Raw genomic sequence first — 12,029 nt, forward strand, 5'->3', positions numbered from 1 at the left:
TCAGTTCCACATCTATTTCATGTCTTAGGCCAATGGCCTCAGTGATATATATAAGACTTTTACATTTTGTATTTTCCTTTCAAGTTATGGCATGCAATCTATTACAGGTACATGTTGGTTGCATATAGAGCATAGTCCACCCCATTAAGACTTGGGGTGTGACAAATGTTTCCCATCAATACTTAGTTTGATAATTTATGTTCTTATAACCTATTTCTATGGAAATTTTTTGGTTGATATTGTAGCAACAACTTTTTGAGATAGCAGGCAAACCGTGGAGGGAGTCGCGTCCACGAGCTTGTTATTAAGGTCTATATTTCATGAATATAACTTTTCCATCCCATATGCTTAAGTATTAAACATGAGTTTTCATGGAAGAGTGTACTTTGAAAAACAGCAGAAGTTTACACCCATTTGGTAGAATTCTGGAACATTAAGTTGAAATGTCAGAAGAAAGGGGAACTAATGGACAAAATTCAGCTTTCAACAGAATATTTCTACTTATACAATAAATCTTCATTACGTTATTAGAGTGAATAAAAAGATAAGGCTTGGGCCTTATTTGTGCAATATAAAGGAAGGGATTAGGCTGAACAATTATAGTATGATTTCCCAGTAATTGCTTTCCAACAACAGAGACCTAAATAAAAATCTTCAACAAGTCTCCACATATACATCCTCTTATTACGCTATTTCAGGGCAGTATGTGTTTCAAGCTCTATGTGAAAGTTATACATGAGCTCTTGATACTTGGTGGCTGATAATTTTGGAGTTCTCTGGAGATTAGTATAGTTGACATAGTAAAGTCCAAATCTTATGCTATATCCATCTAGCCACTCAAAGTTGTCAAGAAGGGACCAAACAAAGTATCCCCTTACATCTGCACCTTTCCTGATGGCATTTGCCAATGAATTTAAGTTGCTATGCAAGTATTTCACTCTACGAACATCGTTCAAGGCATCCTCTATAGAAGAACTGTTCCCAGCAAAGCCTGCAACATTGCCAGTTATATTAGCAGTTGTATCCGCCGGTGGATCAAATTGCATCTTGCTCAAGTAATTAGTTGATGAAATGTATCTCAGTCTAAAGAACAAGAAAGTGTAATATTTTTCTTACCATTTTCAGTGATAAACATTGGAGTATTGTTGAATTTGTCCTTCAAATACATCACAACTTTTTCAATCCCTTGTGGGTACACAAATTGCCAGTCCACTTCCCCCTGATTTATTAAAAAAAATCCTTAAAAAATTAATTTAGCAGTGTAGAAAGTGCAAGTAATAATTTGCAGAAAAAGATTAAAGATAAGAATACTGATGTGATTTAAGGAAACATACTGGTTCACCAATGTAGATGCCGTCTCTTTGTGTAGTCCTAAAATAAGAACCCTCTGACCAAGAGTTTCCATGTTCACAGGCAGAATATAAGCAATCTTTGATATAGACAGCCGAATAATGATTGATGCCAATGAAATCTAGGCCATAACTCAACTTGCTCAAATCATTCATTGATAATTCCGGAAGATTAGATCCCAAAATTTGTACCATTTCTTTAGGATATCTTCCTAATATAATAGGGTCTAAAAACCTGCATGTGGGTAGTTAGTAAAAAATATTCTTTTACTCTCTTTCCGATGCATAAATATTAGTATATAGAAGGCTTACCAACTGTCATAGAATGATCGAGCTCTATGAGTTGCAGCTATGTCTTCTGAGGAATTGCTTAACGGTTCATACCATTCGAAACCCATAGTAATGCCAATCATGCCCCTTTGACTTTTCTGAAAAGCAGCAGAAAATAGACTATCTTACTGATATCTTTTTTGGTCTTCTAACGAACTTACAATTTCAGGGTCGATTGAAATTAATGAATCAGAAGGAAAAGACCCCAAAAAGAAGAAAAGAAAGTAAGTGTGAATAGTGATTTGATAGATAGCATAAGAAGGGAGTTTCTAAAGATAAATTTTTCACATCTAGTTGTCTAATTATACAACTTTTTACTTCACCCAAAATAGTTAGACTCATGATGATATCTTGTTTTATCTAGTGTTCCCTTACCTTTCATTTGACAAGTCAGCCTATGTTACGCACACACTCTAAAATGTGGTTGCACTCATATCGGATCCTCCAAAGATACACTACTTTTGAAGGATCCGGCACGCATTCGACTTTATTTTTGAAAAGTCCGAGCAACATAGAAGCTAACAGTAGCAATGCACTAGAAGAGTAATTACTATTTAAACAAGTTGCGTGCAAGATCATGCCATGCTGAGAATTGACATGATAATGGAGAAAAGGGAAAGAGTCGTCGAAAAAACCTGATATCTGGTGCGGTAAATGCTGACAACATCTACATGAGATAGGATCATATTGTGAGCTACAATGAAGGGTTCCTGTATGGGTCCAAATTTGACCGACCACGACCGACGACGAGTACGACGATTGTTGGAGCCTCCTTGAATTGACGTCCTGAGGGAGATGACCCTAAGACAAACCAGAGACTGGACGACCCTTGCAATAATGTGTGGCCATTAGGGGACATTGGGAATATCCCTTCGAATATTCCTTGTATTTTGTCTTTTACAGTTTAGAAGAATTTCTCTCTTAGTATAAAAGGAGGACAATAACCTTGTAACCGGAATGAAAATCTCAGAAGACATTACTATTTATGAATGAAAAGAAACCTCGTGACCCGTCTTCTCTTTATCTATCACTCTTTCTAGTGATTATTATTCTCAGCTAGGATTTACCCCTTCATCTTTAATTGATTTGTTCAATAAGGTTTTAATATCTTTTGAGTCAAACAATTTGGCGCCCTCTGTGGGGATTTCTATAGCTGAAATCGTAGTTTTCATCTAGATTCTTGAAAGAAATAATCACTTTTCTTCAGCTCCATAAAAGCCAACGGTGGCGGGAAAGGGAGAAGCGAGGCTAAAGGCAATAGAGGGTGTCATAAACAACTTCCTGAATTCCTCAACGAAGCCGAGGAAAAGACAGTGAGAATGCAACACCAAGTGTTACACCTGAGGGGGAGATCTCACCTCCTCCGCACGGGGATCTAACGATCTTGCGCGAGAGGAAAACCTCAACATCTGCAGTAGGAGAAGCGCTATCGGCTGTCAAAAGGCTACTAGAAGAATGGTTAACAAGTACCTTGAGCAATATGCTCGAGAAACCCATTCAGGGAGGTGTCGAAGACTCGCTACCCATAGAAACCGCAACTGCTGCCGTTGAGCCAAACGCTACATGAACAGGTAACACCCGTACTATTGCTGATACAGGCAACGACACACTCACGACCATCTTAAAGAAGATGGAAGAGATGGAAAATGAGAACAAAACACTCCGTGACCAGATGAAGGAACATCAGGAGAGGGTTGATAAATACCAGGCGCTTCGAAGTTGTTACCAAAATGCGATATGGGCCGATTCGTCGAACATCCATACAGCTGTGAGCACGTGACTTTTGCCTCATACGAATTACTCTAAAAGAATTCCCCAAATTAGGTCTTTTCTTTAATTATGTGTTATTTTTAGGAATTATTGTGCGATTTTTCTGCTTGTTTGCATATGTTTATGTGCATGTTTAATTTTATTAATGCATTTAAAATATAAAAAATATAGCATCTACATTTAGGATTTGATTTTTATATTTTTTGGAATTAATTATTAATTAGGTGTTTTAAAAAAATGAAAATTCACAAAAAATAACATATTTTTTATTTTTAGTCAAATTGTGTGATTTTCTTTTAATTTAGTATTTAATTATTTATGATAATTATTATTTAGAGTTAATTAATATTTTTAAAGCAAATTTGGGTTTTTATAATTTAATTAGGGTTTTAGTTTTAATTTTTTGAAAAAAAAAGGAAGAAAAGAAAAGAAATTGAATTAAATAAAGGAGGGAAATCCAGTTTAGGCCAATCTGGCCAAAAACATTCTAAGCCCAAAGAAAATCAGTCCAAACTCACTCCAAATCCAATTAACCCAACCCAATACAAAACCCTAACCGATCTGTCTCAGCCGTTACAAAACGGCGTCGTTTTGTAACGGCTAACCCTTGCCGTTGATCTTTGATGATCAAACGGTCCTGAGCTTCGCCCGTTACCCGACCCTGACCCGCCTAGAACCGGTCTGGCCCCATGAAACCGAAACGACCCCGTTTTAACTATTGATTCAATCAGAACCGTTGGATTCCAATCATCCAATGGCCTTGATTGAATCAATAATTTTAATATGTCAAAACCCATCAGACCCTCTTACCCCCTCAGAACCCGCCTCCTTCATCTCTTGTCTCTCTTCAGAGACCAATCAATACACCACCGCCATCCGCCCGCCGGAAATCACCCACGGCGGCGGACGGTGGCCAACCAGCCCCAAATTTACACCGTAAAACCCCCTCACTCCCCTCTTCACAAATCCGTAACATGTTACCATCGAACATCCCTAGAGCTCTTCGAATATTGATTCGAAGGGATGAACCCTAGCGCTGCCCTAACTTTCTCCGGTGGTGGCGCCACCTCCGTTCACCACCAAATTCACACCACAAAACCTCATCACCCCTCTTTTCAAATTCGTAGCTAGTCTCCCTCGAATATTCCGCTACCTCTTCGAATCTTAGATCGAAATTTAACCCTAAATTCCTAAAATCGCCCGAATCAGAGGTTTATTAAAATTCCAGGCCAAGTTTGGTTTTATTCGTGTGTTCTTAATTAAGAACACACGATTAATATCAAACTTGGCCGGAAATTTAGAAGAATCGAAGACTTCTTCAATTTTTTACTGTACGAGGTTAATTCAAGGTATTCTCTTTCCGTTCTTAATTTTGTTTTTTTTATTTTATCTTCATCTATTTTACTCCTTCCCCTGATTCTTTTTATTTTTATCTATTTTTTCTCTCAGAGTTGTCGTATATCTTTGTCTAATTAGGATATTTAGTCTGATTAATTAATGTAGATTTTATCAGTTTAGGTTAATCATAAATTTATAGGTTTTTTAGTAAATGTAACACTATATTAATAAGAATTGATTATTATAAGTTTAATGCAAGTGGTCACCTAATTGAGAAGTTTCTAATAGTGGCAGGGTAGAAATTGCATTACCGAATTAACTAAAAGCACTGAATTAGTGGATAATTAAGAAATGAAAAGTAGAATTGAAAGTGGTGAATGCACTAAGTTGAATGCCTATATATAGATACTGAGTTCATACACAAAAAACAGACAGTCTGGTACTTTGAAAATACTGAAATATACATATATAGAGAGATTTAAGTGAAAAATTCCAGAAAATACCAACGATTGAACTGCTACTCTTTCATTGAGTTTTGAGTCATACTTAATTTCTTTCTAATTCCTGAAATTACTTTAACTCATTTGAATGGAAATGGATTGATTTTTTGGTAATTGAGAGTCTGTTGGTTCAAAATTTTGCTAAAAGTGCACTGTTCCATCAAATTTCATAAGCTGAATCTATTTTTTAACTGATTAAATCTGGGCTAGTTGCTGCTGTCGTAGCTGATCCTTCATTTTTCTGTTGTATTTTTCTTTTTCAGGTATATTCCTTAAATTTCCCCTAATGTAAAGTCTGCTTCATATATGATATGGAAAACTGGGAAGTTCAGAGTGTAATGTCAGCTTGTTTCTTCTATTATAGTGTAGCTTTACTTTTATGAGTTTATGATTGGTTGGTGCATATTCTCCCTCTTGGTGATAGCATCTATTGAAAGTTGAATTTGGTTTAAGAATTAGCAAAGAAGTTCAATGTCCTGTTTAATGTTTCATAGTTAAAGTTTGGTATTGTATAACTAAATCTTTTCATGATTCTGAACTCTTATGGAGGTTTATTTAACATTAAGTTTAATCAAGTTTGGATATAACTTGTATCTCTTCTGTTTGGACTCTTAATTGAAGTTGTTGTCAGCCCTTTTCAAATGCTGAAATTAGGTTTTGTTTGGATATAAATGATTCTAGAGTGGTTTAGACTTGGTGGCATCAGTAATAGATAAGGGTTCTGGTTTGATTTTACTAGTTAGAACTGTTTGGCCTTCAGTTTATGTCTAAATGCATGTCAATATAGATCTTTGGTTTAATCCATTTGTTTCAAGTTGGTTTTCTTCTAGTGATCTTGCCAAATTTGCTCTGTTCAGTAGCTTAATTTTATTTTAGTTTACTGAGTCTGCCTGGTGTATTATATCCTGCTGAATAATGTCAAAAGTCATGTTGAAAGCTGTATTTTGGTTTTATCTGATGATGGATCAGCCCTCTTGCAAGTATTTTGAGGTTAAATGTTGTGTAATTGAAGGTTTTTCTAGGAAAGTTGGTTGGATAGTTTATTTGGTTGCATACGTAGCTAGATCATGCCAAATGATATAAATTGTGTATGCTTCTTCTTGCTAAGTAATGTATATGGTTATTACAGCATGCTACTTTGTAAGTCGATAGTGTCAAATTGAGCTTTAATTTTGTGTTCAAAATGATTCGTAGATAAAAATACTTGCTCAGTTAAATTGATTCCTCTAAGGGATCGATCCTGTGTCCTTGTCTTTTAGTTATAATATGCTTGAATTGGGCCTACTATTGAGTCCTGGCCCAAACCATTTAAAAGGGTCTGTCACTGATTTTCCTGTGTAAAATAAGGTAGAGGAGTACACTTGTTGTTTAAGTTCAATATGTATTTGGATGAGTTTATTGTCTTAGATGAATTTGTAAATTTCTCTTGCAATTCTTGTTAAAGGGTACTGTTTAAAGTTTTTTTTAAGTAATTCTTTTTAGTGATAAAGTTTGTACGTGTGCAAAAAGCAGAATTAATTATAGGTGTCATAAATGCAACCTATAATATTGTAATCTAGGATCTTAGTATTAAACAAGTAAAATTGATATATGAAGTATCACATCCCATTGTCCATATTAATATCCTTTTAATGTTAATACAAACTCTATCCGCGATTTCTCTGTGCTTCTTTTCCACGTGTAGGAGTTCGATTTTGAGATTAGCTGATTGGTGACTAAAATGAACTTTGGATAAGGAATTGAAACTACTTTGTGTATTAGGCGAGTCTAATCATATAGTAGTACAAGTGAATAAAGATGGAATATTTCTGATTTTGTTTTTTTTAAGATTGGAAAATAAATATTGAGCGCCACTATGTGTTATGATTTGTAGGGGATTACTTTCTTTGTTCTGGTCCAAAAGATACGGACCAATCCTAAAAGAAAAAATGTATCTCTTGAGTTTATAAGTTTGAAAAATGGAATTGGTTAAACCAACTTTAGTCCATAGTAATTAATTACTGAACATGTTTCAAAATCGTTAGTATGCTTCTATGCACATTCTCATCACAAATATATCGTGATTGTGTACACGTCCGCGTGACATGATTGCGATTCTAAAAATTAAGACCAGAGTTTGCATTCGCACAACTTCGATCAAATTTTTTTTAATAATAAGAATGGGTTTTCATAGAGTACTAATTAATTTAGTTCATATAGTCTGAGGTGTGCCATCCACAATTTAATCACCCATGGCCCTCGTATTAATTTCATAACCTGGTTATAAAAATGTCAAATGCTCTTAGTTGCTTTAGGCCCGTTTAAATATACTATCGTGGTTGTGGACACGTTCGCGTGACGTGACTACGATTTCTAAAAATAAAACCGGAGTATGCGTTCGCGCAACTTCTGCCAAATTTTCTCAATAATAATAAAGAGTTACTAATTGTGTACACGTTCGCGTGACATGATTTTTGACACGCCAAACAAATGGGTACACGTGCGTGTGACCTAATTTAAGACAATTTTTCTTAGTTTAAAAGCGGTAAGCGGTAAAGGCACATAGGTTCTAAAATCAGTAATTATATAATTTTGATAAGCCAAGTATGATCAAAACGACCGTGCTAAACCCACGAAATTCGGGAATGCCTAACACCTTCTCCCGGGTTAACAGAATTCTTTACCCAGATTTCTATGTTCGTAGACCGTAAATAAGGGTCAACTTCCTCGATTCGAGATTTTAAACCGGTGACTTGGGACACCAAAAATTATCCCAAGTGGCGACTCTAAATTTAATATAAATAATCCTATTTCGATTGTCACTTAAATTGGAAAAATTCCCTTGTACTACTTTCGGGTGGTAAAAAGGAGGTGTGACAGCTCTGGTGACTCCGCTGGGGACAAGAACCCAGAATTTAAGCTTCAGGGTTCAAAAATTTGAGCTTAGAATAATTTTTATATTTGGCTTTATTTATTCTCTAGTTTTATTCACATGTTTGTGCTTAATGTGTGAAATGTTGCTTTTTACCGCTTTGATATTATCTGAACTGTATATATAAACTGTTACGAAACCTTTCTTCTTTCTAAGTCTTCTGAATTTATGGTGCACACATGCGCGTGGCCCAGCTTTCTGTTAGAAGTCATACCAAATAGAACGAAGCTGGGCCAAGTAACTAGGTCGGGTAGACTTTCGTGCTCCCGGTACGTTGCCCCCATTTCGGCTCAAGCTGTCCGCTTGGGTAAGCTAGGTCTAGAACAGTATACCCCAGGTTTTACACTTAGAATAACTCAGCTTCATGCCGGATTCCTAGTAGGAACGTTTGTTTGCATCATGTGAATTTGACTTCGGAGACTCAACACAGGGGTTGAGTCTGTCTAGGATAGGTGTACCCGAAATGAATAGACCATCCTGATGCATCTTACTTGCTACTTGTGCATTCATTTGTTTCGGATTTGCATGTTGACCAGCTTATAGAAAAAAGTTAGAAAAGGAAAATCAATGTGAGAACCGAGAAAGAAAATTGGATGTTTTTCGGAAAAAAAAAATAATTTCCAAAATATTTTGAAATTCTGTCGAAATTTTGAAAAAAAGAAGAAGGAAATTTTGTGTTTCTTTTAAAAATAGTTTTATTATTACGAACTACGTAAGTTTGATTCTCGTCGGATGTGAGATACGCAGGCAACCCACATCGGGCCCAACTATTTAAAAAAAGGAAATAGATAATAAATAAATAAAAATGTGGGTACATAAATGTCGTATGTTGTCATAAGTAAGGCAATGTCATTCTTGTCCAAAATATGCCGAATATCCCCAAAAGGGCGCCGAAAGGCTGTTTTTGCAAGAACAGCCTGGTCATTTTTTTCAAAAAAAAAAAAAATTGGCCGGTTAGCAAACACAGCCTTTAAATCTCTTTATCGAAGTGTTTTTTTATGAATTTTTTTAGAAATATTGATGATTTTTTCAAAATGAGTCTTGATTTTGGTTTTTAAAATTAAAATCACTTACATGTATAAAATAAGCACCATTCAAAACCCATCGTTCACAGATGTAGATGAGTTTCTATTTCGGCTTCAGATGTGGTGGTATGAATTAGGAGGAGATGGTGAGAAATGGGACATTAAGTATTTGGGAGCTCTCACAGATATTATGAACGTTAATCCACGCGATGATTTGATCACGACACTAGTGACTTTTTGGGACCCTGTTCACAATGTCTAGTGACTTTTTGGGACCCTGTTCACAATGTCTTTCGCTTCTCTGATTTCGAGATTACTCCCACATTAGAAGAAATAGCTGGATATTCCAGTTTTGACGGAGATTTAAGAAACCAAAATCTTATATTACCAAAGGCTCCCTCTGTACACCGATTCTTTGGTCTTCTGAATAACAGTAATCAAATAAGAAAAAGCAACGCTGTCAAAGGGTGTTGTTCTTTCAACTTCCTATATTCAAGGTTCGGAAAGCCGGATGGATTTGAAATTCATGAAAAGGGCCTTACTAATAAACAAAAAAAGGACACCTGGCAGATTCACCGTCGCTTCGCTTTCATGGTGGCTTTTCTAGGAGTCATGGTCTTCCCAAACAAAGAGCAGACGATTGATATTCACATAGCCATAGTCGTACAAGTCCTCACTACCAAAGAACATCACACTCTTGCCCCGATCATTCTCTCAGACATTTATCGGGCGTTGACTTTGTGTAAGTCCGGGGAAAAATTCTTCAAAGGGTGCAATATTTTGTTGCAAATGTGGTTGACTGAACATCTCCGACATCACCCCAAGTTCATGCAGTATGGTCCGAGCAAGGACAATTTCATTGAGAGTTATGAAGAAAGAATAAAAGATTATAAATCTCCAGAAGGGGTGGAAGCCTGGATATCCCATTTAAGATCTTTAATGGCAAGTCAAATTGAGTGGACTTTGGGATGGCTCCCGGTAAGAGAGGTGATACACATGTCAACCTTAAAGAGTTTTTCGTTGTTGGTGGGTTTAAGAAGTGTCCAGCCGTATGAGCCACAGAGAGTTATAAGACAGCTAGGGAGATACCAAGTGGTGCCTGATGATGAAGATTTGAGTATGCAAGTGATTGAGCTACACCCCGAAGCCACACTCCCTGAGGCTTTAATCCAACAGATTTGGAATGGTTGTCGATACTTGAAAGATGATACCCAAGTTCCAGATCCTGCGAAAGGTGAGATAAATCTGGGTTATGCTAGGTGGTTTGAGAAAAGATCCTATGTGAATGATGCACCAGAACCCGATCCCAAAAGGCCCATAAAAAGACCGCATGTTCAAGCCTTTGATGACAAAATCCAAGAACGGTTGGCTTGGGGTGAAAAGGAAAAGGGGTACAAAGCAACTATTCATGCCTTAGAAGAAAGCCTGAGGAACCTTATTTGGAGAAAGACTTACAAGCACAAGAAGCAGAAGGTGAAAAGAAGAGTCTGATTTGCGAGAATAAAACTCTCTGCGCTTAACAGATGAAGAAAGCCTCTGAAGCACCAGTGAGAAGTTGGAAAGATCAGAAAATCATTTCCAATATGATGGAAAGGATGCAAGATTATGACTCCATTTTGGCAAGAACCAAAAACGCGTTAGATAAAGCTAAGGAAAAAATCATGCAGTTGAATGAGGAGGCCAAATCTAGTAAAAAACACCAAGTAATGAGATTTGAAGAAGAAATGGCTCAATTCGAGAAAGAGAAGGATCATTGGATACGTTCAAAGGCTCAGCTCCATGCACAATTGGAAGAAATGAGAAGGTACAACAGAGAACATCAGCATGCAGATATTGATAGGGATATAGCACAGGCAAGACTCGAGCAGGCCAGACTTCGGGCTCAATTGGAGTCGGCTTTAGATCGTGAGGGCCGCATAAGACATATAGCCACCACTCGCCAACAGCAATTGCAAAACCAAGACCAAAATCTCCAAGATTTCAGAGCACAAATCCATTATTTGGCTGTTTATACTTCTCAAAATTATGTGAACTGCCAGGGGATGGATTATGAAAGGTTCTTGGAGCATGCGCCTACTTTTGCCCGTCATCTTGCAGTAGAGTTGGAGAGGATGTACCGTACATTAGGGGGTCAGCCGGGTCAAGCTCTCCCGTGAGCAGATGTTCCAGTGATTGAAAGCAAAAGATTGTGGAGTGAAGCATAGTCATAGTTGTTGAAGCTTTTCATATAATAGTCATGTTTTAGTTTGAGTACATGTCGAGTCTTTTAAACCCTTTTCTTAAAGTGTTGTCCAAATGTAATGTCATTTATGTCTTTGTACTGTTTCGTTTGTTAAAATAAATAAAAATAATAATAATTGTTTCCACCAGAACTACGCTCGGTCTGATTCATGTAGGGTCATGATACGCAGGCAATCTTCATAAGATTCGACCACAACCAAAAGAAAAGAATAAAATGAAAAAAAGGGAGGGGAATAAAAGATAGGCATGAGTGACAATAAAAGGTAAAGGTCAGGAAAAGCTGGGATGACACAAGCAACCGAGCAAATACATGGTAGAAATAACTAATTGCCTAGGTGCATTGCATCCCTATGTGTGGTTGCTTATTTGTTAAAACTCTAATCACTAACAAGTTTGGTTGTTGTTTCCAAAATTCAAGCAGTTAGTACACCTAAGCATACTGGCAACCCACCCATACCAAACTAGATCCAAAGGAGAAATAATCATGTCTATCCCAGATGTAGACACCAGTGTCATTGAAGGAGAAGAGTTAGACGTTAACACCATAAAAGAAGAGATGTACAAA

The 12,029-nt window shown here is 36.7% G+C and overlaps 1 protein-coding gene across 1 annotated transcript in view; it reads right to left on the reverse strand.

Moving 5' to 3' along the window:
- Positions 1-591: 591 nt before the first annotated feature.
- The window catches only part of LOC107781911 (beta-glucosidase 46-like), a 36,518-nt gene continuing 25,080 nt past the window's right edge, over positions 592-12,029 (reverse strand). The window contains exons 3-7 of the mRNA XM_075218443.1: positions 2,315-2,391; positions 1,662-1,777; positions 1,335-1,584; positions 1,117-1,219; positions 592-991 (exon numbers count right to left, since the gene is read on the reverse strand). Of these exons, the coding sequence (XP_075074544.1) occupies positions 690-991; positions 1,117-1,219; positions 1,335-1,584; positions 1,662-1,777; positions 2,315-2,391 (848 nt within the window). The 3' untranslated portion in view covers positions 592-689. The remainder of the gene's footprint in view (positions 992-1,116; positions 1,220-1,334; positions 1,585-1,661; positions 1,778-2,314; positions 2,392-12,029) is intronic.

This window comes from Nicotiana tabacum, chromosome 7, assembly GCF_000715075.1.
Source record: "Nicotiana tabacum cultivar K326 chromosome 7, ASM71507v2, whole genome shotgun sequence".
Lineage (NCBI taxonomy): Eukaryota > Viridiplantae > Streptophyta > Magnoliopsida > Solanales > Solanaceae > Nicotiana > Nicotiana tabacum.